The sequence below is a fragment of the Punctularia strigosozonata genome, assembly GCF_000264995.1.
Source record: "Punctularia strigosozonata HHB-11173 SS5 unplaced genomic scaffold PUNSTscaffold_9, whole genome shotgun sequence".
Classification (NCBI taxonomy): Eukaryota; Fungi; Basidiomycota; class Agaricomycetes; order Corticiales; family Punctulariaceae; genus Punctularia; species Punctularia strigosozonata.
The window spans coordinates 791,629-817,225 of NW_006767441.1; the positions used below are offsets into that span (position 1 = coordinate 791,629).

The 25,597-nt window shown below is 52.2% G+C and overlaps 7 protein-coding genes and 1 non-coding gene across 8 annotated transcripts; 2 read left to right on the plus strand and 6 right to left on the minus strand.

The window, feature by feature from the left end:
* Window positions 1-61: 61 nt before the first annotated feature.
* On the minus strand, window positions 62-163 carry PUNSTDRAFT_t75. Its single transcript has one exon. It is a non-coding gene; the product is annotated as a tRNA-Ser (tRNA).
* A 485-nt stretch (window positions 164-648) lies between these two features.
* PUNSTDRAFT_71064 (uncharacterized protein) lies at window positions 649-6,762 on the minus strand (the record flags this gene model as incomplete). The annotated part of the gene is made up of 24 exons (XM_007385440.1): window positions 649-1,017; window positions 1,069-1,100; window positions 1,153-1,399; window positions 1,447-1,701; window positions 1,751-1,876; window positions 1,929-2,096; window positions 2,144-2,253; window positions 2,300-2,477; window positions 2,536-2,742; window positions 2,796-2,944; window positions 3,003-3,148; window positions 3,203-3,352; window positions 3,401-3,619; window positions 3,676-3,875; window positions 3,926-4,272; window positions 4,322-4,430; window positions 4,483-4,650; window positions 4,700-4,957; window positions 5,010-5,234; window positions 5,285-5,596; window positions 5,638-5,793; window positions 5,853-6,456; window positions 6,507-6,655; window positions 6,706-6,762. 24 exons carry the CDS (start codon window positions 6,760-6,762, stop codon window positions 649-651), a joined length of 4,941 nt encoding a protein of 1,646 aa, XP_007385502.1.
* Window positions 6,763-8,196: 1,434 nt separating this feature from the next.
* On the minus strand, window positions 8,197-11,210 carry PUNSTDRAFT_89358 (WD40 repeat-like protein). Its single transcript, XM_007385441.1, has 12 exons — window positions 10,605-11,210; window positions 10,427-10,550; window positions 10,326-10,363; window positions 9,951-10,272; window positions 9,809-9,893; window positions 9,681-9,756; window positions 9,461-9,631; window positions 9,205-9,405; window positions 8,950-9,152; window positions 8,615-8,873; window positions 8,484-8,564; window positions 8,197-8,425 (listed from the first exon to the last, which is right to left on the minus strand). Exons 1-9 carry the CDS (start codon window positions 11,145-11,147, stop codon window positions 8,976-8,978), a joined length of 1,737 nt encoding a protein of 578 aa, XP_007385503.1. The 5' UTR covers window positions 11,148-11,210; the 3' UTR covers window positions 8,197-8,425; window positions 8,484-8,564; window positions 8,615-8,873; window positions 8,950-8,975.
* Window positions 11,211-11,269: 59 nt separating this feature from the next.
* Window positions 11,270-12,789, plus strand: PUNSTDRAFT_71148 (pyruvate dehydrogenase; the record flags this gene model as incomplete). The annotated part of the gene is made up of 5 exons (XM_007385442.1): window positions 11,270-11,441; window positions 11,508-11,620; window positions 11,680-11,778; window positions 11,840-11,992; window positions 12,052-12,789. 5 exons carry the CDS (start codon window positions 11,270-11,272, stop codon window positions 12,787-12,789), a joined length of 1,275 nt encoding a protein of 424 aa, XP_007385504.1.
* Window positions 12,790-13,052: 263 nt separating this feature from the next.
* PUNSTDRAFT_144738 (RdRP-domain-containing protein) lies at window positions 13,053-17,881 on the minus strand (the record flags this gene model as incomplete). The annotated part of the gene is made up of 22 exons (XM_007385443.1): window positions 13,053-13,445; window positions 13,495-13,687; window positions 13,737-13,783; window positions 13,835-13,861; window positions 13,920-14,047; window positions 14,104-14,137; window positions 14,194-14,230; window positions 14,278-14,443; window positions 14,495-14,584; window positions 14,636-14,725; window positions 14,785-14,915; window positions 15,032-15,316; window positions 15,383-15,537; window positions 15,589-15,606; window positions 15,660-15,871; window positions 15,921-16,770; window positions 16,824-16,978; window positions 17,029-17,113; window positions 17,163-17,174; window positions 17,229-17,404; window positions 17,455-17,689; window positions 17,747-17,881. The coding sequence occupies 22 exons, from the start codon at window positions 17,879-17,881 to the stop codon at window positions 13,053-13,055; spliced, it is 3,654 nt and encodes a 1,217-aa protein (XP_007385505.1).
* A 1,415-nt stretch (window positions 17,882-19,296) lies between these two features.
* Window positions 19,297-20,877, minus strand: PUNSTDRAFT_104788 (glutaminyl-peptide cyclotransferase-like protein; the record flags this gene model as incomplete). Its single annotated transcript, XM_007385444.1, has 7 exons — window positions 19,297-19,380; window positions 19,435-19,563; window positions 19,614-19,989; window positions 20,040-20,215; window positions 20,265-20,300; window positions 20,352-20,569; window positions 20,622-20,877. The coding sequence occupies 7 exons, from the start codon at window positions 20,875-20,877 to the stop codon at window positions 19,372-19,374; spliced, it is 1,200 nt and encodes a 399-aa protein (XP_007385506.1). The 3' UTR covers window positions 19,297-19,371.
* A 116-nt stretch (window positions 20,878-20,993) lies between these two features.
* Window positions 20,994-23,495, plus strand: PUNSTDRAFT_53586 (MTHFR-domain-containing protein). Its single transcript, XM_007385445.1, has 10 exons — window positions 20,994-21,358; window positions 21,419-21,464; window positions 21,515-21,637; window positions 21,691-21,846; window positions 21,899-22,023; window positions 22,074-22,268; window positions 22,322-22,561; window positions 22,613-22,987; window positions 23,043-23,162; window positions 23,229-23,495. The coding sequence occupies exons 1-10, from the start codon at window positions 21,074-21,076 to the stop codon at window positions 23,400-23,402; spliced, it is 1,839 nt and encodes a 612-aa protein (XP_007385507.1). The 5' UTR covers window positions 20,994-21,073; the 3' UTR covers window positions 23,403-23,495.
* A 27-nt stretch (window positions 23,496-23,522) lies between these two features.
* PUNSTDRAFT_127011 (uncharacterized protein) lies at window positions 23,523-25,212 on the minus strand (the record flags this gene model as incomplete). Its single annotated transcript, XM_007385446.1, has 5 exons — window positions 25,129-25,212; window positions 24,829-25,072; window positions 24,506-24,770; window positions 23,918-24,453; window positions 23,523-23,865 (listed from the first exon to the last, which is right to left on the minus strand). The coding sequence occupies exons 2-5, from the start codon at window positions 25,020-25,022 to the stop codon at window positions 23,523-23,525; spliced, it is 1,338 nt and encodes a 445-aa protein (XP_007385508.1). The 5' UTR covers window positions 25,023-25,072; window positions 25,129-25,212.
* Window positions 25,213-25,597: the final 385 nt, after the last annotated feature.

Consider the following 25,597-nt stretch of genomic DNA (forward strand, 5'->3'; position numbering starts at 1 on the left):
CACATCTCTCCGTGTTCAGGTGTAAAGGATGACATTGACGAAATAAACTGTCAAAAGGAATCGACACCTGCAGGATTCGAACCTGCGCCCTCAGAGAGGAAGAGATATTTCTCACGGTTGTCACCATTCGAATCTCTCGCTTTAACCACTCAGCCAAAGTGCCTTTACTCAAATTTTAGTTAATTAATTATCAAACTAAGCTTGACGAGATCTTTCACTCATTTGCATTTCTCTCGCTTGACGGAAAACTACTTGACTAGATGTGCTACGTAATGACAATTCCTCAGCAACGTCTGTATTCAAAGCACCCATCGTCAAGCGAGGTATCGCGCCGACCGCGGCGCCCTTCCAGTGAGAAATTGTCCATCAGCACTGCTCCTGTTCACACACAATACTTCGACTAGCCTCTTAGAGAGTTACACAATGTCGACGGTAATCGATAATAATGAGACCACAGCACTGACAGCAAGTCGGGTGAAACAAGATCTATGGGTACACGAACAAGGAGATCCAGTGCTTTCGCCAATATGAGGTGCCCTTTGAAAACAGTGTGCATCACTTATATGGAATACCTGTCGTTCGCTAAGTCTCGATTGACACATAGAATTATTGTTTCGCTCACCGTTTTGCAACTGATTCGGACAATTATCAGCATGAAGGCTGTTGATTGTGGGGCAGAAGACGTACCCGTTGGAATTCATCATATACAGTGCTTCGCACATTCTCCTGTGCATTGCGCACAACGCCCATCATCCACTCAGCAGCCTGTCTCTCGTTCAAACCAGGTGCAAACCGATCACGAAGGCGCTTGATTGTCGGCTCTCCCTTGAAGGATGGAAGCCCAGTATCGAGCATCAGTTGCACGGTGCTGACGAGTTGATCTGTATATGGACGCAAGGCAAGGAATGCTTTGACCGTGAGTTGCTGGAAAACCTGATATCCTTGTGAATATCTTCCACCCATGAGAACAATCATCTCGTGGGTAAGCTTAAAGGAACTGGGCTCAAATTTCACTCCCTGCGTAGGAAATGAATTGAGGCATCAGGTTGAGGCACGTTGTTCGCTTACCCCGGGTCCTATGTCAAAGAGGAAGCCAAAGTCTGCAAGGCCATGTCAATTTATGTCCACCTTCACCAAGTAAATCGGACCAACCAATGTGGACGATGTGCCCCTCGCCGTCGATCATAATGTTGCCGTTATGCCTATCCTTGATCTGCAAGATGTAGCAGGCCACGGAATATGCTGCCATAGATTGTATGAAGTTCAGCCGCGCTTTCTGGAAGGCTATCGTGTCTTCGCCGCCGTATCGCGCGATGAAGAAACCAAGGAGATCATTGACTTTGGCACGACCCATCTCATCTCGGGATGTGGCATTGGGAACTACGTCGATGACTCCACACTGATAGCGCATGAGAAGGATGCAGAGTTGAGGAAAGGAAGACTTACACCTGGTGCAGTGGCAGTAACACGATAAGGAAAGAGGTACAATGCCAGGCCAATGCCACTGTAGATGTTCTTGAACATTGCAATGATCTGGAGAGCAAGCACGTCTTGACGGCAGTCATCCCCGACCTTGAAGATTGCTTGAAGCCAGACATCGTATTCAACCCTGCTTTCCCGTTGCTCATCCATTTCTGACTCCGGATCCTTGACAATCTCGGTCCTATCCTTGCGTACTTTGAAGGTGGCCATGAAGGGCGCCTACGAGGCTCTCATCAGCCAGGGACCCACGACACATCCGATGGATTACCTTCGCGTGGCTCTGTAGTGGGCGTCCTGACTTGCGGTCGATGTCGATTACCTTGCCATCTGGGTTACTGGGAAGATACACCCCGACTTCCACCTGTATCTTTGCCATTTCCTCGTCTATCTTGGCCTGAAAGAGAACAGATTAAGCGACTACACCAGGCGGAAGACATCCCGCATACCTTCTTTTCCGGTTTCGTCTTCTTAATGAATGGCTTCAATTTCCCCGATATGGCGGTCACTTCGCCAAAGAAACTGAATTCCCGTTGATAGAATAGTTTGGCCTCGCCTGACAACGACGAGACCACCATATCAGTCATGCGATCGAGCGTGGGTTTCAATGGGTCCTCCTGTGCGGTCATCAGAGGCAGGACCAAGTGACAGAAAGTCGACCCACGATTTCGCCCAAGTCGTCTTTGTAGCAGTTTGCCTTCATGTTCCACACGATTTGATGGCAAAAAAGCTGCGACACCTTCGCAGTCTCGAAGATGAAACGAGATACGTAGCCTGCCCACGGGTCAGCACTGGCATGCACCCGGATGGCAACACATACCGAGTTCATCGTACCGCAATGCTTGGACGATTTGCGGGACGAAAAAGAAGGTGAGCTCCACTGGATGCTGTTCTAGCACTCTGTGCGCAAATTGCAAGACGAGCGGATCGGTCCTATTGTGATCCTGGAAACACTCGATGGCAACAACAGGCGGAACGGGGACCCATAGGAGGAGATGCTACGTCGAAACTCCGAGGTGAGATGCTCGTCGAATGGTAGGTCAGATGCAGACAAACCTTCAAATCTCGCTTGTTCTTGGGACTGATCCTGTCAACCAGTAGGAAGCGAGTAGCTTCAGGCGAATCAAGCACTTCCCGTGTGTTCGACCGAACCAACCGCCCAACTTCTTGTTGAACGGATTGGCGGCTGAAGCGATCCGCGAGGTGCACTGCGACGGAAGGATCCAGCTGCCAGGCAGTACGCACTGCAGCCACCCAGCTTGTCTAAAGGCCCTTGGTTAAGTCTTGTAGGACTATCAGTCATTGAGATATCTCACGTCGGTCATCGTGCGATCAGTTGTGCCTAGATGATCGCCACCCCGCTTCAGATCGTGGGTAGGATTGGACCATACTGTGAGTCTGTAGAGATCGTCCTCCACCAGTAGACGGAGTAGCTGGTTAGAACTCTTCAGCCGTGTCAGGTACTCTGTACAGACACGTCAGTCAGTATGATCCGTCACGAGGCGACAGATGACGTGACTAACGAGATATGCGGCCCGTCGGCGAATTGTTCGACAAACTAGTCGTTTGGAAGGTGCCGCGAATGGTGTCTGTCTGCAAGTAGGAGAGAAACTCCGAAAGAACCTTGACGTCCACGTCCAGCTGAACTCTGTTTGATCCGAACGACCATCTGGAGAGAGGACATCATTACCTCTTATCGTGCAACATGAGTGGAACCGCTTACTGAGGTCTCACAGCAAACCATGAAAAGGCGGCTGAGTATATCGCTTCACGCAATGAATGCTCGCAGTACGTATCCAAATGTGAGCTGCGCAGAGTCTCGAACCCGAACAACAAGAATGAAAACCGAGGCTCCCGCGCCAAAGGATGCGTGCTGTCCATCTATCAGCTTGACGGGCATGCGAAGGGCCTTGTTGCGTACCTTAGGCTGGGATGAGCTCTGGCAGAGCGTAAAACAAGGCGCTGAATAAGCAACATCAAACCAGGCTTGCGATATCGCGCGGCTTGCAGGCGGCTGAGTAGCATCTGGATGACAAGATTATGTGGCGTCAAGAGGCGACGGGCGGTTGCCGCAGAACGTTCGATGCCTTCTCTGTCCGTTGGACTATAGTCAATGTTCCGAGATAACGGATCAACCGCACTGTTGAACAATGTACAAGTCACACATGGTTCCGCTCAGGCCCACGGAGTGCCTACTTAATTGCCGATGAAAAGAGTCCACGCTCTTGCACGACAGTTTGCGACCATGCAGCTGTGATTTCGGTCATGAGCGCAACTTCGAAGTCGGGTTTTTCCGCTATCGCCCAGGTCCAAGCTTCGATTCCGGAGGAGATCGAGGAGGGCGTGAACACCTCGAACGGAATGGCCACTATGTAGTGAACCAAGTCATGGTCGCACTACAGAGATAGTCAGTATTCAGGATCAAGTGTGAAGTCGAAAAACCCACGTGCTCCAACGAGATCACCATGGCAGCGCAACGGAAGAGGATACGCTTGAGTTCGCGGATAGTCAAGTGACTGTTCTTAGCCTTGATGTCCTGCAAAATCCTTTTTGCGGATCCCTTCAAGGCTTGAGCGTCCTCAGCAGCAGCAGGCTCATGGGCGATTTTCTCCATCTGCTTATAGCCTACAAACACAATAAATGCCAAACATTGGTTCAGCGCACATCCATCCATACCTAAATTTGCGAGTCGGGAACCGGAAGCTTCTCCGGCGAAGTACGCTTTGAACGCAGTTTCGCTCGAAAGCAGTTTCGCTCGATCGGCCTTTAGACCAGACATTCCAGACATGGACGCTGCATGCAATGAGTTGAGAATCATCATCAAACAAGGAGCGAAGCTCACATAGTTGCCGCTCTGCTGGACCGATGGCTTTGCTAAATTTCTGTGCAATCGTGGCACCGAGGTCCGCCGCATCCGAGAAGGAAGTCGATTGGTTGACCATCAGATATTTCTATGCAAGGCCGTCGATCGTCGAACATGTCGCAAATTGCACGTCGACGTACCTGCAAAGTGGCTTGCAGCTCCACAGGCGCACGGCCTAAGGCCAGCTCAAACCAGTTCGTCGCGTTACGTTGCAGCTGAATAAGCATGTCCCTCCGCACTGCGTAATTGTCTGGTAGTTGGAGCGCGATTCCCGTGTGCGGTGAAGAGAACTCGTAAATAGGGTTGAACTATTGGGAGGTTCAGCAGGTGTACTGCGCGAGTGGCATGATGATTCACCTCGTCGATGTACTCGTTCTCGCAGGCTTGTCGAAGAAGCGTGAGGACCTCAAGGATTGCAAACACCAAGGGTGGGTCACACATCAAAGACGGGAACGAGGTGATCAGGCGGTTCAAGAACTTCAGAGCGACGTCGCGAGCTTTCTCAATTCGATGTGCGCTCGAGACCAGGAGGGTACGTAATTCCCGAGAAAGTGCTTCAGGAAGAGCCTGTTCAGCGGCTTGTGTATTCAAGTCGGTGACACATCCCCTGATGACCTGCAAGACTATTCAGGACGACCATGATCGTAATACGAAGCACCTTGCGGACCTTTTCGGCGATAGCATCCATGCAAGCACTGAGACCCTGATGCTTATTGATGCTGCTGTTGGTGAAGTACGAAACCAACGAAGAAGGCAGTCCAGAAGCCGAGCGCATACTTTCCATATCATGCATGGTGAGTAGGAGTATGATGTGCCCTGGAACGAGATATCGAATCTCGCTTGACCTGAGCGTGATATAGCTCGTCAACAGCTGCTTGTGCTGTGCGATCGCCTATCGTCCGTTCGGTGAGCAATATGTAGCTTGCCGCTGGCGTAACTTACTGTATTCGCGTACTCCTGCCGGATGACAGCGTTGTACTCGATATCTCCTGCCAATGAATCTCGAGCATTTTCCAATACTATAGGTGGCGTCTTCTCTGCGATCCGGACCAACGCAGGTTTGAGCCATTCCATCGCGAGATGTTCCATCTCGTCCGGCGATGTGAACCTGAATAGGATGCAGAGGAACCACATGTTCCGGAACAACGAAACGAGGGCAGGTGCAGCGTCAAGATGAGGGTTGAAGTCATCATGGCTGAGCAGAGCCTCGATTGGCAGAAGAAGAGAGGCCAGTTGCTCGATCATGTCCTCAGTCTATCGCCTCTTTTCAGCGCCAAGATCATGCATCGTTCAACATACGAACGCGCCTTAACGTGCTGATTAGCCGCTGCGACATTCTGTATTGCCACACCCTTGTCGCTGAACAGGGTCAGGAGTTCCACGAGATACACCTCCGAGAAATCTGGGCGTCGGTGCATCTCGTGAGCCAGTCTCGTCTGCGCCGCAAGCACCTATGGAACCAACAATCTGGTAAGTTTGTCATCACTCAAGAGGTTCAGACAGACGCCACCATGTTATTCGAGAACCGCGGATCATCCGGATTTGCGGACCTATTAATCGCAGAAAAGGACCGGACGATATCCACGAAGGAGTTTTCCGGTGCTGCCAGTGCCAGATCAACAAGATTGTATGCGATAGCTGCCTCTACCGAGGGCTCTGCCGAGCGTAGCCGCTGAAGCAGCATCGATACCGTCAACCTCGTTACCTCGTCCATGTCGAACTCCAGCGCCAATTTGGTCACGACGGATATCGTACTGATCCCGATCAACCGTTTCTCGTCCTCTGACAAACCCCGCAGGCCTGTTTCTACCGAGTGTAACGTGGAGTGATCCGACGTGGACACGTATTGAGATATTCCAGCTGCATGTAGAGAGTTCGAGGTGTCGAATACTTCTTTGCTTGTGGCAGCGATGTAGTTGAGGAGGGAGTACATGTTCGATAGGACGGAATCATCACCGGGAGACAACGTGATGCAGAGAGCTAGGCACTTGGCAGCTGCGGCGAGGGGAGGTGGTGTCCGGGTCTCGGACGCAAATTCGACTTCGAAGATGGGGAGGGGTGCCGTAACGAAGCGCCGCAGGTGATGTGCCATCAACGCAGCGATTTCCGGGAAACTGAAGTCTAATTAGACCAATTGAGGCATCGTTCAATGTGCTGAGCTCACTTCTGTACTATGACCGTGGTAGCCTTCAAGGCCGATTCTTGTACGAGGCTATCCGAGATAGGTGACTCCTCGCTGAGAAGGAGCTTCAATCGAGAATACAGATCGGGATCAAGGGTTTGCAAGGCTGCACAGCAGACAGCCGCAAGTTTCTGAAGACGACAGATTAGTCATTGGATTATCGTACCAGAGACGTGCGCACCAAGCTTTCAGACATTGTTTCCCATGCATACGAATCCTCCGACGGCTCCTGATCCATATCCTCGATTTGCACCAGGAAATCAGTGAAACATTGCATTGCATTCGTGATTGCCAGTTTCAGCGCGTCCATGATTTTCTGAGGCAGATCGTCCTGACTTCGAACAGCGCCTCGCATAAGCGCTAGCCAAGCCCGATTAGCGGCGGCCGCCTCCGGGTCCTCTTTCTCTTCATCTCTCAGCTTCACAGATCCATTCGCATATCCCCCCTCCTTGCTATCGTCGAAGTCGCAGATCGACTGCGCGAGCACGGTCCACTGTGTTTCAATGGCGCAGCACACGAGGAAGTAACCCGTGAGAGGACGCCCGCGGCTCACGTATCTTGACAGCAGAGTTTGTATGAACTGAAGAGCCTCGGAATCTATGTCTTCGGATCTGAGGATGTCGACGAGCAGACGGTTGAGACGCTCCACAACCTCAGTGGCGAACAAGGGGCGAAGGGCGGCGGAAAGAGTATGCCAATCAGGCGTGGACCAAGGGAAATGCGTGGATATCAGTGCTCGATACAGTCCGTGAAATGAAGGGGCGTATTGGGTCAATACTGATATGGCTGTAGGTACTGCACGTCAGATATAGTTACGAAAGCCGGTTTCACGCTCACAATCTTCGGTTTTTAACTTGGCTACCAGATTGCTGGCGAGACTGAAGATCGAGGTCGTTACTGCAGCACGATACGGTTCATGCTTGTCACCTAGGCGTAGCAGCGCAGAGACGGTTGTGAACACCAATTGGTCGGGTAGTGCCCACTCTTATGGAAAATATGAGCACGGACCCAAGCGTCGCATAGCAGAGGCGTACCTTCCCATGACAGGCAATGATCGAAATCGATGTATGGTATATCTCTGATGATGTCGACCAAGGCTGGGATCGTATTCGATATATAGTGGTCGGGCAATTGTGTCGCGAGCTCCCCATATCCAATGTTGCAACGAATACGTGATTCGGTCTATATTATAGACTAAGCCAGGAGCAGAGTGTACGAGCTAGTCAAGACTTGCCATAAACACCCTCGTTTCTTCGCTGTCCTCCTCAACCTCATCGGTCATGAAACCGTTGACGGGACCGACATGTCTGGTCTTGAGCTTTGATGTGACCAAGTCTATCGTGTCCGAGATACCGGCATCTTGGTTCACGTCCTTGCATTCCCCGATATTCTTCGCGAGATCGGTAAGGACCAGTTGGTGGATGTTGAGCTCCAAGAAGTCCATTGTTTGAGCGCTGACCGCGTTGTCTGCTGCAGTGATTTATTGTCAGCCAAAGGAACAACGAGAGCAGGCTCGTGGTGGTGAGCCCCTCAGGCTAGTTGTTGAAGGAAATATCGGTGCCCAAAGCTAGCCAAAGCCTCGGTAGTACTCAACACGACGTCAACGGTCAGACTGGAGCAACACTGGCAGGATGCGACGCACAGCCACCTCAGGTCGCGTTTCTTCCTCGACGCGTCGGTTGAGCCCTTTGCTCGATGACCTGCAGATGAGTACCGCGACCGCGACCGTCCTTCCACGTTCCAAGATCTTTCCGACGCTTTTGCCTCGCTTTCCGTTGGCGCCTGGCTGCCCGACGCCCTTGCCGCCCTCCGATCATGTTCCGCACAGGATGAACCACCGTCGGGACATCTGGCGCGAAATGGAACAATTGAGCGAGGAGGAAGCTGATCTTGAGGATCTGGTAAGCCTTGACTTCGACCACAGAAGATATTGCTGCTGATGAGCTGTGAAAATCGTAGAATCTTGCGGTCAAGAATCGGGGTTATAGCTGGTATGTTCCGCTTGGGAAGACGCTCACGCAGGCGGAAGAGAAGAACGATGTGCGTACATCTCCGCTCACGATGCTATCCAACTCTCACTCGATTCTCAGGCGGACGACGACGAGACCAACACGGAAGGGACTGGTTCAGCCTCAGACCGCTCTGACGATGACGATCGGGACTCAGAGTCCGAGGACGCTACCGACCCGGACGAGAGCAACGAGGACGAAGAAGATGAAGAAGGCGAGGATCTCGACGCAGACATGGAAGATATGGATGCTGCAGACGACGCAGAAGACGAATACATGGACGACGAGCTTTAATGCCACATCCGTTCGCCCCATATAATGGAATACCGGATATAAATATGTGCGTCTAAGCATACGATCATACCAGTAAACATAATAAGCCAAAAGCACAATCTTACATTAGCCCTCCTCATCAGATCCTCTCTGGAGTGGCTACGCGCGATCATATCAAATCACTAGTATCTGCGCTCGCATAGCCTCGATGCCCATTCCTCGTTTGCCGCGAGCGCATCGCAAGTGGGCGTATCCACAGTTTTATCTGCCCCGTTTTTGTGGACGTGAGCATACCTCGCGGAAGAAAGGCGATGTCGACAAGGATGTCGTTTTCGAGGTGCTTCACCTATATGCGCCGGATCAGTAGTCGCCATTGAAGCAAGTACGGGGGGACGTACAAGTACAGGTTGCACCACTGCGACCTCGTTCCGCGATGGCGCAGGGTGATACCGAGACATAGCATCCATGGCTCCCGGGGGGAGGTTCAGCCGTGACCTGACCGCCATCGAGAGCGACACGGTAGAAGACATGGACATGCGCTGGTGATGGGCGTTGCCTTGTAACTTCGGTCGATGTAATGCACCGCTCGAGAAATCCCACTATGGCGAGTTGTGTGTAAGCGGGGAACAGGTACAATTCGGCAAGTATTCATACCAGTATAAGTTTATTGTCCTCCCCAACGCTCCCGAAACGGTACGTTCGACCATCGCAACGGAGGTCATCAAATGCGACTGCTGATACGAACGAAGAATGCCCCTGGCACCGCGCAATTACGCGCTGTTCCCAGGGAGAGACAATTGTAACGAGATCGTCTTGGCCGCCGGTCTAACAGTGGGTCAGCAAAAGACGATATAGCCGAGGATACGGGACGTACTAAGACGAACCGATTATCAGGGGACCATGCAACGCACGTTAACGCGCCAAAGTACGAGGCATAGCAGTCGATAAGCCTGTCCGACTTTGTTGACGGAAGCTCGAAAGCACGAAGGTATCGGGGCTCACTGTTCTGCCAGCGCATCTATGATCCTCAGACACCCGTCCTCTGAAATTGCCGCGACATACTTGACGTCAGGGGAGAACACGAAATCTGCGCCGATGCATCCATGAGATACTCGATGCACCCGAACGGAGATGAAGGACTTACCTACAATACTCCTCTTGGAAACCCTCCAGTGGCTCACTGGGTTCTTCGCCTTATCCTTCTCTTTCCTATCCTTCTCGTCCATCCCTCCGGTCATGTTCGCACCCGCCGCAGGATGCCAAGGCGGCATCGTCACATAGGCGCTGGTATTCGGGTCCCATTCCCCTCCGTCCTCACCTACGGGTTCTGACGGTACGAACGACGCGAAGTCCTCCCGCTCCTTGTCATAGACAAGAATGGTCCCGTCCGCGTGAGAGACGAGGAAGAGCGTAGGTGATTGGGGTACCCAGCGAACCGCGGTGCATGGCGACGAGGTTATACACCCCTGGTCTCAGGATTAATGCCAACGCTCCTTACTGCCCGAACTGATGCACTCACCCCTTTGTTCAGCCGACCGTAGCGCGAGGTTATGGGGTCTGGCAGGGAACGTCAGCATGAATAAATGCTGCTGTGACCGGAAGGCTGCCAGTACCGCTCACCGAACCACACCAGGTCGCCAGTGGTGAAGCCAATGATTACGTCCATTCGGTCGGGAGATAGCGTCGCCCTATTCACGTCATGACATGTGGGATATGCTGAAAATGTTATCCTTGCCAACGGTTCCTGTGATGCCCTTACTTCAGCAACTGCACCATTCAGATTTGAGTCAGGCCTTACCTTGGCCTTACTGCCGGCCTCCGTCCAAAAGAAGCTCTTGGCCGAATTGTAGAATAGGAAAGTCACGTCGCCCGACTTGCTCTGAAGTACCCTTGTCAGGCCCTCCACGGTATGTAGACGGGTAATGAAGGTGGAGCTCGTTGTTCGCATGTTGTGCTTCGGGCGCGTCGCCGTGCGCCGACGACCGGTAGATGGTCTGGACGGCGAGAAGAGCGTCTGGGGCGTGGACTCCGGTGAGATCGAGGTGGATGCATCGGGGTTGGATTGTGAGGGCGAGTCTTCCGTGTCGCTGCTGGATATGCTCGCATCCTCAGGGCGGAGTGCCTTCTCCTTCTTCCCGTCTCTATCCCTGTTCCCACCGCCTCCAAGTAAATGAGCGAGTCCCTGTGCCGCGCTCTTCGCGGCCGGGAACCGCACGACAGCAGTGGCCAACTTCGTGGGGTACAGCGTTGGGACGGCATTGATGGTGTGCGACGTGGGCTTGTGCTCCTCGGTGACCGAGTACACGCCTTCGGGCGCGACGAACGTCGAATCGTTCTCCATCGGACGGTCTTCGCGGCGGGTGCGAGGCCCGGGATGTGAGGAGTATGACGTCCGGCAGGTTCGCCCGGTGAAATGCCGTTCAGTGGGACCACGCCCGGATCTTGGATACAGCAGGTTGAGCCATGTCGTTCACGACGCTCGCGAGGCGGAGAGCACAGCGGACACTCACTACCTGCAGATGCCGAGCACGTCGCTGGCAGTCGTCCACCGCGAGCACCGATGTCGGCGCTGCTCAGGCCTCCGTGTCGACGCCGCCAGCCGGCGGCCATTCGCCATCAATTGCCACCTCCCCGCGTCCGTATCCCGTTTACCCCACACTTCTTGCTCAGGGACGCTGATGTTCGCACTTCACGCGCACAGTACTCAAGCACACACGCGATCAAGCGTTACGAACTCCAGGACTGCAATGGCACGATGATGACCCGGGTGATCCCTTCACAGGACGGGAGACGCGGAAGATGAACATGTACCAGGTATGCTAGGCCCCCCACTAGCACGACCAAACTGGTAGGACTGAATTCATCTGTGCCAGGCAGTTCGCGATGCAATGAGCATTGCGCTTACCAAAGATGATACTGCTGTTGTCTTTGGCGAGGATGTTGCCTTCGGCGGCGTGTTCAGGTGTACAATGGTTCATCCTTCCCCGTATGATCTCTTTGTCACTAGGCTCATGCCATTGCCACACTCCGTAGGGTCTCGCTGAAGAGTTCGGTCGCGAACGGGTGTTCAATACGCCCCTTACCGAGCAGGGCATCGCTGGCTTCGCGATCGGCCTCGCAGCTATGGGTCACACCGCGATAGCAGAAATACAGTTCGCTGACTACATCTTCCCCGCTTTCGATCAGGTATGTCTCGTGCCTATTCCATCGCACAGAAGCGTACGCTGACTTGCCCTGCATCGCAGCTAGTCAACGAGGCCGCCAAGTATCGCTACCGCTCTGGAGGGCAGTTCAACGTCGGTGGTTTAACGGTGCGCTGCCCCACGATGTCCGTTGGCCATGGAGGGCTCTACCATTCTCAATCCCCGGAGGGCTTCTTCATGGGCGCGTCGGGACTCAAAGTGGTCATTCCACGCTCGCCCCTGCAGTCCAAGGGCCTCTTACTCTCGTCCATTCGTGACCCAAATCCGGTAATCTTCATGGAGCCCAAGATTCTTTATCGGTCGTCGGTGGAACAGGTCCCAATCGACGACTTCATGCTTCCGCTCTCAACAGCAGAGACACTGGTGCGGGGTTCTGACCTCACTGTGCTCTCTTGGGGTACTCCAGTCTACACCTGTCATAATGCACTCTCGATGCTTGCGGATCCACCGGAGTCGATATCGTCACATGTCCCTGCCTCTCTACGCTCCGCTAGCGTCGAACTCATTGACCTTCGTACAATACTCCCCTGGGATGTTGACACCGTCGTCGCCAGCGTAAACCGGACAGGTCGGTTGGTCATCGTTCACGAGGCAGGCCCGACGGCCGGTGTCGGTGCCGAGATTGCAGCCGAGGTTCAGAAACGATGCTTCCTTAAATTGAGCGCACCTGTGCGAAGGGTGACGGGATGGGACACACCGGTAGGGCTTCAGTATGAGAAGTTTTATGTACCGGACGCCCTCAGGATCATGGACGCCTTGATGGAGACATTGAACTACTAGCAAGTTGTATAGGTTACAAGTTGCAATCACAGTTTTTGCGTGTTGTTGAAGCATGGGCAATGTTTCGACAACCCACACACAGGACATACACGGAAATAACACGAGCAAGGACAGCAAGCGATAAGACAGCGTAAAGCACTTCATAGCGAGTCTCTCAGAATCAGGACGTGAATAGTACATGAGAGGTGGTCGATCTGGTAACAAAACATTTCGTCATTCACGATGTCGTTCGGTAGATTGAACGCCGCTTACGTGCTTCAACCTCACTTCAGGATCAGACACTCCAGCTCTTCTTTGCAATCGAAAATGATTGCGAGAGCAATAAGCCCGAAGCTGTTGGCTCCAAACTCGTGCTGTTTCCTGACACTCAAGCACCATGCCGTCCACGCTCTTTCGAGCGACCGGTAAAGCCGTTGCGTCTTTGCGTCCGGATGCTCCTCGATGTCTGCATGCGAAGGATGAATCCATAGCTTGTGACGCACATCATTGACAAGCGTGCGATTGTGTTCCTTCATGCGAAAAACGCGCTCCTTCCGAAGGCGCTTTTGAGAGCATTTGGCGAGGATGGTAGAAACAACCACTTCTTCTTCTTCAAGCGGATTTCCGTTACCGGTCAAGAGTGTATGAGTGCTGCATATGTAACGCATCTCCGCGACCTTGTACGAAATCAGAGTACGGTAGAAACAGCAGGTGGTCAAGACTGACGTAGGATTCATAGAGCTGCGCTACCCAATCCGGGGCCTCGGTCTCAGCTGACAGGCATAAACCCGTCTTCGCGAACCGTTTCAAGGTTTTCCGCAGAGCACCGGATATCGCGTTGTGAACCCCATGAGCTTCAGGATAATCTTCCTCCGGCTCAGTCAACCGGATCTCGCGGTACAGATGTCCTAACGCGCGACTAGGACTGCGTCAGCGCTTTCATCGTCGTCACCACATGCTTCGCGGACCTGCTTTCATAGTAATCGGTTGACCTAGGGGATATGATTTCTGCCGCCTAAGGCACAACTCAGAGGTGAGCTGCCTGCATTACACCGCATTCACTCACATGCCAGTCCGGTTTGAAAGGGATGAGCTGAGAAAACAAATTTCTTGTCAGAAGCCATTTCTTGTCAGAAGTGCTTAGCACTGACCTGTTTCATGGCCCGCTTCTCTTTCGCAAGATTGATTGCGATGCCGTTCTTGGCATAATCAACAGCCTGACTGCACAGTTCGGCGAGACGGAGACATTTCTCGTCACGAACACCATCCTTGGATTGATCTACGATATTACTGCAGTCAGTGTCATCTAGTCTCTGCTCCATCAGACTTGCGTACCGGCAATCACTAGGTGCTTGTCTGACAACAAGCCCTATGGGATATAGTGCTCAATGTCTGTCATCAACATGTCCTTGAACGTTTGCTTACAAGAACATCGGAATGGACATATTCTACTATGAAATCGCTGCGCGAGATCTCAGAGAGCGTACAGGTTTATTTCATGGTACGCACCAAATATCATCGATTTCAGCAGGTCGATCCAGGGTCAAGGTTTCGACAGGAGGATATTCAGCCGGCGGCTGCTGTTCCGTTGGCAGCAGTGTTGGAAGCATGCTGACGCAGTACTCGTCTCCATCCAGATCGCCACCGCCTAGGCAGCTAGCCAAGCTGCGTTCACCTGGACGCTCGTTAGAGGTATTCGATGTTATGGACCTTTAAGCAAGCGCACCAACAGATGGAAGTACCACGACATTCTTCAGGCGAGAGAAGAAGCAAAGCTGGTCCTCGGGAGGTTTTCCGATGGCATACACTCGTTGTACTACGCACAACGAAGTCAATGCAGGATCCTTCAATATTGCGAATGGCTTACTGTCGCCGGGATGAACGACCGGACTCCGCCAGATGACGCAATTACCCTTCAACCATTTCGGTTCGACGTCATCTGGTCCCTGGACACACGCTGTGGCCATTCGAAATTCAGTACTTATGTTATGGTCAACGAGTATTCGTCAGGCGTACCAAATATCCGATTCTCTGCCAATTTGAACACATTCTGGTGTCCCCGTGCCTCGTACGCCGGTCCTTCATCAGCGACCCCAGGCAGCAGATAAGCATCTCGCAATGGTATGCTTGCGCCATGTTTGATCTCCCTGTTGTTGCAGTTAGACGATGATACTTGGAATCAACAGATAAGGCAGGGCAATAGGAAAAATCTTGCCAGAGAACTGGAATCATGAGCTGGTGGAGCAAAATCGTGAAAACTCACCGGAGGAGGTGATGCCGAATAAACTCGACCAGACGCAGGATGAAGGGGTGGCTCAGAGGTTGCACGCGGAGTCGCTGCTTGAAATCAAAGCCAAGCTCGGCAAGATTCCTCATGATGTATAGGAGCCGGTAGTTTGATCCCAGGCCAGCACCTCTGTCGGAAAGCATCCGAACGAAGTTGTCTATGGAAAAGCTGGCGGTATTGATGTCCCGAACTGCTTCGTCTTGAAGTTTCATGAAGCATTTCCAGCTGACACCCCTATCCTCAAGGATCATGATGAGAGCGCTGGCGAGAACAGAACATGAGACACGCCAGCATCAATAACAAAAAGTCTCGAATCAAAATCCCTACCGGTTCAGATTGACCTGCGTTGGTTTCCAAAACGGCTTGGCGATCTCGATTTCCGCGGAGGGTGTCTTATGGGCACGAAACTTGTTCATCGAGGGACGCAAGCACATCTGCTCTCCCTCAAGCGTCTCGTCAACGGTGACTATACCTTTGTAGCCCTGAACATGGGATATAATGGCACTGACAACGGAAAAATGCAAAAATCATACCAGGAAACGAATTTGGTACTGTAGAAAATGTTAGCGCGAGCGTGGCAGCCAAAAGTGCGGATGTGCCTTACGCAGTCAGGAGAGCTCTTGCAAGCTTGGAAATAAGGTCGATCCTTGCATAACGCGGCCCATATCATGTCGGCAAGCTTCCGAGAGATCGTGCCGCAGCCATCAGTATGCAGATGAGGTTCCTTGCCTAGATCTGGTATTTCTTGCCATTGGTCCTCATTGATGCGGACAGAAGGATCCGTGGCAGTGAATGCCTGTGCCATGCGCGCAGCGTCTATGAATGCAATGAACAACGAATTAGTGACCTTGGGTAGAACCCGTACATTTAGAGGGCTGCATTCTGAGTTGGATGGTTTTCGCATCCCGTGTCTCGTTATTGTTGTCGATGGCCCCAGAGAAATCACCAAGGCGATCACGGATAATGTACGCGTCCACTGAACCCTTTTCGTGATGCTCAAAAGGATGAACAAACCACACTGCATGCTGTTTCAATGCGGAAGACGAGTAAGCAAGAAATTGAAAGTGTCGTCCAGCAAGCTCGAATCCCTCCTTCAATATCCTGCCGACTCGCTCGGCCAGAAAGGAGCGACAATCAACCTCTCTGTCCCACCGGTATTGCAAACCATCTTCCTCGCGGAAGTCGACCCGTACGAAGTGCTCTTCGTATCCCGAGTATTCCCTGATAACCCGATTGCCTTGCGTCGGGAATGGCCCCTCGAGAATCATCCGTGAAGGACAAAATGTGATGTGATAGCAGGAGAACATGCCGCTGGGGCACGTAGTGGCGGTCCTTGGCTTCAGTAAAAGTCGCTGAAGACAGTCTCCGGGTGTTTCTCCGGATGCACGGCTGCGAACAGCCTCAGCAAAGCTCCGCAGAATCTCTGCGGCTGCCTGAGGATTGTTTTCATATAGACTGCGGATGTTGGGCCAAAGGTCGTCCGAAAGCAACTCATCCGACGTCAGTAGTCGATTCCGGAGGAGGAGCTCAAGTTGAAAGGCAACGGCCCACTGCATCTGTTTGAACACGCCTTGAACTTGCCGAAGCCGCTCCGTCGTGTAGAACCCGCGTTCGCATGCTTCAAGTTTGCAGTGAACAGGCATAGGCAGACCTGCTACTTTAGCCAGGTTAATGAAGGTCCGGAGTGCGGGTTCGTCAACAAGGACCATGCGAAGCTATCAAACAAGATATCAGTAAGATGATGACGTGACAGCACCTCAATGGTCACTTGATGGGCATACGGCGCGATTCGCTTATGTGCTTCGTCCAAGCCCACTAAACGATGCCTGAAATTTCTGTTGTCTTGGGCATCATCACCAGTCATAGCGCGATAAAATTCTTCCTGTTCCAATAGGGCTGGAGTACTGAGCTCAAAGCATACAACTGTGCAGAAGAAGATAAGAACCTATGATTCTCGAAGAAAGGTGACGTACAAGGATTTCCGAAGTCGTAGCCGTACCCAAGACGGATGATCGTGTTGAAGCGAACGACAATAGTTTGACCGATTTCATCCGTTACCTGATGGATTTTATCAGCAGAGATACAAGGATAGCGCCGACTGCCCTGCCTTGTTTCCGAGCTAATTCCTGTTAGTAATAGTAACAAGTACGACTAGGACAAGCACATAACCTACCTGTACCCGCATACATTTATGCGAATAGTGCAGTTTCACCCACGCAACGTGACCATTCGACAAGAAGTCTTTGTTCCATTCGACGGAGAACTCTCTGCTGGATTGCGGCGTTTTGCGATGGTAAACGCCAAATTGCACACTGGCGACTCGCAGATGCTCGTCCAACACAGTCTCCACTATAAAATCAATCAATTTATGAGAACGAAAAGTTCGTTACATGGCGTACGGCGCTGGCGCTCTTCGTCAATATCCGGGTCCACGTAGGGCGCCTTGAGGAGTTGCTGTATGATCGCCTTAGTAGGCTTCTTGCCAGATTTGCTGAACCAGAGCTTCCTCCCATTCATCCGGATGGGATTATCACGAGCCAAACGCAGGAATTTCTCCGCGGCTTTGGCGGTGGGCAGAACGAGGTACCCATAGCCCTTATTCTGCACCCCATAGCCAGCTGGTTCCAAGAAAACCTAGAGCTTACTATAGGAACCTGACGGAAAGATTCATACCCAATCAAGTTCACTGACTTTGAAGTTCATCAATCGAGACATCGGATCGTCTCGATCGATGAACGCCTCGGTGTGTAAGGCTTGCGCGGCCAGGAGCTTTGTTACCTCGTAAACCGTCGCTGTATGAGGTACACGCTCGATACAAAGCTCCATCTTTTTGTTGCTGTTGTGTAACGAGACCTAGAGGTTTCTAAGGAGTTTATCGCCGCCCTAGGATGTATCGCACTAAAGCAAAGGCTCGCAGTCCTAGTGAAGTGAGGCCTCGTGTCAAGTAGACTCACGTGATTGTGTGTCCTTTCCCTTATTGGGCTTCAAGATTGCTATATTGGGAGCCGTTTCCGTTAGCATTGGCGGAGCCCCCGGCTGCAACCTGAAGTTTACTTCCTCTGGTTCTTATAAGATGATTCAAGCCTCGCCCATTGCACTGCTAATTGCTCGCAACACCCAACATGCATATCGATCCATCTCAGAATTGGTTAAGGCTTCGTATCTCATTGCGACGCAAAGTGAAGGCGTTCTTTTGAGATACTCTATTACTGCCCTCTCTGTATTCGTCCTTCTCGCCTTTGCGTGGAGCAAGGCTCGCGAATCCCGCTCCCCCTCGGCGAGGTACACGGATACACTCCATGCGCTGCAGACAACTCTGGTTCCTTGCCGATCGATCTGGCCGACTGTCTATCTGAACGCCGCTCGAAAGGGGGACAAGTCGGAACATGTTCTTCTGGAGCTGCCAGTCTCTACCCTCATAGAAGACATAGTCAACGGACGGATCCAACTCAGAAACCCGTCTCAGGATCTACCCGTGCTTCTTCAGAATGCGATTGTCTGCTACGGCCATAGGTTCAGCCTCGCAGTCGATGCCGACGCTCGAGCGGCAGCCATTGCTTGGTTCTTGTCTGCAAGCAGGGTCCGTACATTCCACCCAGACCATCTTCGTTTCAGGATTGATTTAACACAGCGTAGATGAAACCTGCGCTGAGTGAGTATATGCGCCTAAATTTACTTCATAGCAATAAGCCACGTAACGAACACGATGATCTCTTCCAGTGACGCCATCTCAACGCAGCAACGGAAACTGGGAACAATGCCCCTCTATCGCAAGCATCGCGCCGACCTTCGAAGTCGGAATATCCACCTCGCGAATGTCGCTCAGTCGTGACAGTCCGGTGCCTATCACCTTCACAACCTGCAGCTCAAGATTCAAGGTTAACGAGGATGTGTTTATCTTCACTGCGTTGCCGTTCTTTGCTCGCAAACATACGACCCAACGCGCACCAATGCCGTTCTTCACGTCCTTGCATCACAGCCTCGAGTTGCTGGTATCTGGGCCGACACCACTCGCCATTGTCTCAATTCGAAACATCTCCAACTCATATGCCAAGTACCTTGACGACGTCGTGGCACTTCTGGAGCGGAAGGGCACCGCACGTAATGCATCGATTGCCCAGGCTGGGATACAAGGTTGGCGCGAAACCAGGCTGCTCGTTGCGTGGGAGGCTGCGCTTCACAAAGTGGGCTACTTGACCCGTTGGCAGGTGTTCGTGCAGAAGTCTTGAACAATATCCGAGCCTGGAACTAAGAATGCGTTTCCTGAGACGATTGTTGAATCCGCCTTCGTATGATTACTCTATGATACAATTCAGTTAGGACGTCTACTAGGCATTCGTCAGTTCGATGGACCCTGAGTTAGCACGGAAGAGGCTCACAAGATCCTCTGACGCGCGAGACCGTCGACCATGAGCATCTGGTTTCAACCCGAGATATTCCGACATGAAAACCCGCAGTATCAAGTTCCATCTTCGCATAGTCGGTAGGTCGAGCGCTGAGGCATCGTCCTTGAACGCATATGTGAGTGTCATGACACAGCCAGGTTGGTCTAACGTACCTGGAGCGTATGCCACACCCTCGGGAAAGGGCTTGCGATAATGTGTAGTACGTCCACGCCTTCTTTGAGGAAAGGGATATGATCATCTTCAATGAACCCGCCGAATTCATTCCCAGTTCGCTGCTTGAAAAAACTGTGCCAGTTGTCTTCCCCCTTAAACGCGTCACTGTCGCGGAGCCTCTGTTCAGCAGACGCCATAGCGTCGAATAACCAAGCTGTTTCCTTGAAGAAGGACTGGATAACAGGGTTGGGTGCACCAAGCAGGTCGAGGAGGATCAGATGTTCGATTGTCGATATTTCCGTAGCCACCGATGAGAGCAACCTTCGTTTCGTGTTGGGATTGATATACGTGCTGGCCCATTTGGCGGCAAGATGTCTTACGTAGCCTCCATATCAGGCGGTAAGAGGAACAGGCATAGCTTATACCTCGCACCGTAAACGGAGTCCGTCTTTGTCCATTCCTTGAACGCTTCCTCGCCGTCGAAAAAGACAAGCTGCAATGTAGTCTCGGCCATGTCGTCATTGTCGGCAAGGCCGTCTTCTAGCTGCTTTGCACGATGGTCCAGGAGTGAATTGAGCGATTCTGCAAGATCGAGCATCATCTGTGCAACGTCAGCTAGATCCAAATGACATTGTGTCGCATCAACGCACCGCGCATGGCGCTGCCGAATCTGTTGCACCCACGAACTCGGTGCGGATGAGCACATACTGGACGTGAGCATTGGAAGAGTCGCGTACCTGGTTCTGTGGAGAAGTGGGAAAGAATTTGCTATCGAAATGCGCTGCGAGTATAACACGTCGGGGTGCCGAGGGATCCTTGGTCGCGATGATATTCGTAAATCGCTTTACTCCGTAAGGAGTAGTGTCATTGAATGAGTCTTCTTCCACGTCCCATTTGAGTTTCCTCAGCGTCTTGACAATATAGTCTTTGACAATAGTGTTGTTCGCCGTGTCCGCTGCGAACGAAGTTCAAGGTTGCGCTCCTGGCTCGCCGACGTGAATACATACGAGGCCGGGGGATTAATATCTTCGACAGGTGAGATTTGGAATTCGAGATATCGACGTTTTTTGCTGGATCCGGGGATGAAACCAATGATGAGATGTCGGACGCCGAGAGTTGAGTAAGTGCACGTTCTCCGAGCGTCGACCGCCCGTATGAAGGTTGGACAAGGCTAAGAATCAAAACCGTGCTGAGCAGCACCAGATTCAGCCAAGCCGTGGTGACGCTCGACCCTGGAGCATGTTTTGACCTGCTGGCGGGCATGGTCGACGGAGGGAAGAGCTTCGGAGGGACATCGTGGTGTGAACCGACTTCGGTCCGACGGCCTTCACAACTAACTGCTTTGTCTCCCTCCTCTCATCTGAGATCGGAGCCAACCTTCATAGCCAAACTCGCGTCTGTTGCCTGGAGGCTTTCATAACTTGTGCAGATAACATCTTGAGGCCGGGATATATCGACCATGAAACTAGCTGACAAGATTGCGGCTCACCAGGATTGGCCGTTCTTCACCTTCGAGTTTTTCCCGCCGAAGACAAATCAAGGCTTTGAAAACCTCTTGTCGCGGATATCTCGCCTTTCTAAGCTCAATCCTTTGGCGATAAGCATTACTTGGGGTGCAAGTGGTACCACGAAGGATCGCAGTCTCGAACTCGCTGGCCTGACCCAACAGGACTATGGCGTGGACACTGTTCTGCACCTGACTTGTACGAACATGGAGAAGGGTACTGTGGACGATGCGCTGAGGGTGAGTGTGTCACTCCTTTCCTTCCTTACGACAAGAGACCCATAAGTATCGAATGACCAGGCTGCGAAGGAACGCGGTATCCAAAATATCCTAGCCCTGCGCGGAGGTAGATCATCCCCATTCCATTCGCTATCATATAGCCTAACAAGCCTCTAGATCCACCGAGAGGTCAGGAATATTGGATACCAACAGACCCTCGGTTCGCCCATGGCATTGACCTTGTGTCGTACATTCGCTCTTCCCCTGAATTCTCATCCGCGTTCTGCATCGGCGTGGCAGGTCCATTTTCTGTCCATCTATGTACCCCAAATGAATATTCATTTCGCTCCCAGCATATCCTGACGGCCACCCCGATCGTGAGATGGATGAAGATGCTGAGATTGATAAGCTGAAAGATAAGGTCGACGCTGGCGCGGATTATATCGTCACGCAACTGTTTTACGACGTAGACAACTTCCTACGATGGCTGGGCAAAGTTCGAGACAGAGGTTTGCCATAACTGTCGGAAAAGATTTACATGTGTCTGAGCAAATGCCACAGGCATCAACGTTCCTGTGATCCCTGGCATCATGCCGTTACAAACCTACTCTTCGTTCCTTCGTTTGACGAAATTATGCGGCAGCAAGATACCCGCCTCGCTGCATTCAGAGCTTGAAGCTGTCAAGGTAAGCTAGCGAGTATTCACCAAGCATCACGATGTTCACTAGTGGATCAGCACGACGACCAACAAGTCAAAGAATTCGGCATCAGATTGGCCACGGATATGATCCGTAAACTTGTCGGTAGTGGCAAAGTCCCTGGTGTTCACTTCTGTACCCTAAACCTGGAGAAGAGTGTGCAACGGGTCCTGGAATCGCTTGGGTGGACAAACCCTCGTGACACCCCTCGGACCAAGAACAAGCTCATCGCCGTACGCTGATCTCCCATCATCTTCCGATTACCCCACTGACAAGCTCCGGACAGGACACTCCCGGTGATGCGGTACACACGAACTCCGTAGACTCTGAACTCCTAGTGACCCCTATCACCGCTGCGCACTCAGTAACGAGTGGGTTATCTTCAGCGCCTGCGGCCGACCGCGAGCTTGGAAGCGGCGAAATCAATAGTGCGACCACTTGGGACGAGTTCCCTAACGGACGATTCGGAGACTTCAAGAGTCCTGCATTCGGGAATCAGGATCAATGGGGCGGCTCAGTCGTAACGGTGCTTATCTATTTTGTTCATATTCCTTCAGACGATTTGACGTCCTTCGAGCGACCAGAAGCGACTGACGCTTGGGGAAACCCCAAAACGTTGGACGACCTGACCTCGCTCTTCGTACGGTATCTCGATAACTCTGAGATATTGACAACACCATTTACCCAAGGTCCCTTGTCGTCGGAGACTCGTATGATTATCACCCATCTCCAGCGGCTGAACAAACGTGGCTGGTGGACGGTCGGTTCACAGCCGGCAGTCGATGGCGCGCCTTCTGAAGACGAAGTTGTTGGATGGGGGCCGCGCGACGGATACGTCTTCCAGAAGTGCTTCGTCGAATTCTTCGCGAACCGGGAGGATGTGGCCAAAATCGAGAAGGCTATCGAGAAGGAGGGCGGAGGATGGATCAGCTATTTTGCTGCTGACCAGAAGGTCAGGCCTATGCTATAGGCTCCGCCTTATTCTATATTCAAAGTATCCGTTTCAGGGAGAGTGTCGTACGAACGTTCCAGATGATGGTCGGAATGCAGTTACATGGGGTATCTTCCCCGGGCAGGAAATTGCGCAATCAACTATCATTGAACGCGAATCGTTCCTGTCTTGGAAGGTCCGTACACCTATCCGATGGTTCTGTCGTCTAACTATATTCTATGCTCACCTCGCACGCCTGCAGGAGGAAGCGTTCTCTATATGGTCAGAGTGGGCATCGTTTTATCCACCCGGATCGGCAGAACGAAAGCTCCTTGAATCGGTTCGTGATGAACGGTGGTTAGTAAGCGTGGTCCACCACGATTTCAAAAACCCGATGGCTCTATGGACGTTCTTTGAAGAGTCCCTACTCCGCTGAAAGAATCCCCGTCAGGATTTACGGCGACGCCGGGGAGAGGAAGGATAACGAGACAATGTATCATAGCAAGTACAACTGTTTCATATGTCATACAACAAACCACATCTAGAAAGAAGAGCATCATCTTGCAGCCCTCGCTTGGATGTATGGGACGTAATCCTCGGTTTCAGAATCATCGTTCTCGTCATCGTTCTCGTCGTAGGGATTCCTTCCTTTGCCCAATGTGATGTTTGTCGTCCCGCCTGCTGCTTCAACAAGAGCATCGTTCGGATCGCTTACAAGGTCTTCATCACTGTCTTCTCCGGAGATCGGCTGCTCCTGCTTGATGGGAGTAGGCGTTGATGCCTCCGCTTTCGCCTGTTGTGTCTGCCATTGCTTCTGCAGGCGCTCACTCTCCCTTGCCTCACGCTGCTGAAGAATGGATCCCCCTTTGGACATCGATATCCACATATCCAGCAGCCACCTAGCTGGGAATAAGCATTGTCACATATCGCAGACAAGAAAAAGAGCCTTACTGAACCTCGTTCCCGGCGCAGATTCCGCCTGGATCAGTGTCGATAACGCCAAGTTCGAGTGCGACTTGTGACAAAGAGTGAATGTCGCTGCTCGACAGCATGGTGTTATACATTTCCTGAATATCCAGGATGTATACCTGTCGGCTGATCGGACGCGCATCAGCAGCGTCCTTGGGAGGTGCAGTTCGGCCACGGTCATCAGCAAAATCCTTACGGCCCATTTGCCTGTCATCGTAATCACGCTTCCTGTCCAAAGACAATTGATCGGCGTAGTGCGCGGAAGCTCGTCGCTGCGGAGAGCGCGATCTTGGCTTGCGAGGGGCAAAGGTAGAGCGCTCGGATTCCGGCGAGTACAAGTCCTCCATATTGTAAACCTTGCCATCAAAGTGATCGATCCCGAGCGCCCGGAGGATGCTCAATGTTCTGCTTCTATTGTATACCAGAAGGACCAGCGGGTCACCGTCGGCCAAGAGCTCACGTAGACGTTCGCCTGCCGCTACCTGCTCGAGCTCTTCCGAGTGCCCATGCTCGAACGGCTTCAACCCTCATGAGCGAGCACAACAAGCAGAGGAGAGACTTGTGTCGTACCTTCCTCGTTCTCGGCTCAACGATGAGCTTTTCTTTGATCTTGAGATGGAAGCGTGATACCATCCGAAAGTATTCTCCGCAGCATCTGGCCTCGCCGACTCCGACATCGAGGATTATTGGATCACGTTCCCGCTCGGAGCCGCTACGGGGGTCTATACTGGCCAAGTTCACAGCAAGCGGCACCACGCGCAACTTGTCCAGATTGACCAAACGCAGAGCGAAATCTTTGCCGGAGACTGAATTGTCCAGGTGCAGTAGGAAGGTCCTATGGTCAGGCTGCTTATCAGCGCCTGCCTGTCCGAGGACACGGCAGTAGTCGTTACCTGGAAATCTCAAAACGTGCTCTGGAGGTGTCACTTTGTGTTAGTCTTGCACTCTTATTGAAATTCTTGGCAGTGATTTTTTCCAAGAACCTGATTAGCGACTGCTGATCTAGAAAATAGATTGGAGATAGAGCGGCAAAGTTGCGTGGTGAGAAGGGGCGTGGACTCGAAGGGAGACGAAGACCGAGAGCCATGCACTGAGTATCTCTGATCAACAAGGAAGCAGCACCAGAGGACTCCAAGCCTGAAATCTGCGTCAATTCTCGTGCTTTCTGGATCATGGACGGTGGACCAGGGTACCTAGAGTTAATTGTATACCGCCTGTTTTCTGTTCTAATCCCAAAAGTTTGTCGGCCGCCGTTTTCACATCTGGTCGAAACTTCCTGTCTTCGGCGTCAGGAGAAAGACAACATGACGTGTCCGATTCTACCAGAAGTGAGCTCGCGGCCCTGCGATTTGGTATAGTTGCGCCATGACTGCTAGCCGAGAGAGAAAGGCAGGCGTGGCCCGTCGCCCGTGGGAGACGCGGTCACATGTTGAACGCGTCGCGTGAGCGTCATCATCTCCGCGCGGCGCGAGCTCAGAGTCACGACCGTCCCTCCAGTATCCAGCAATCGCGATCCATTCGAAAATGAAGCGCTCCCCGGGAAATGATGAAGCCTCCGGGACGTCAAGCAAAAAGCCTAAGGTCCAACATGAGTTCCTGCCTATCGACAAACGCAACCTTTCCACACTCGCTCCTGGGGACGTATACACAGCCGGATACCTC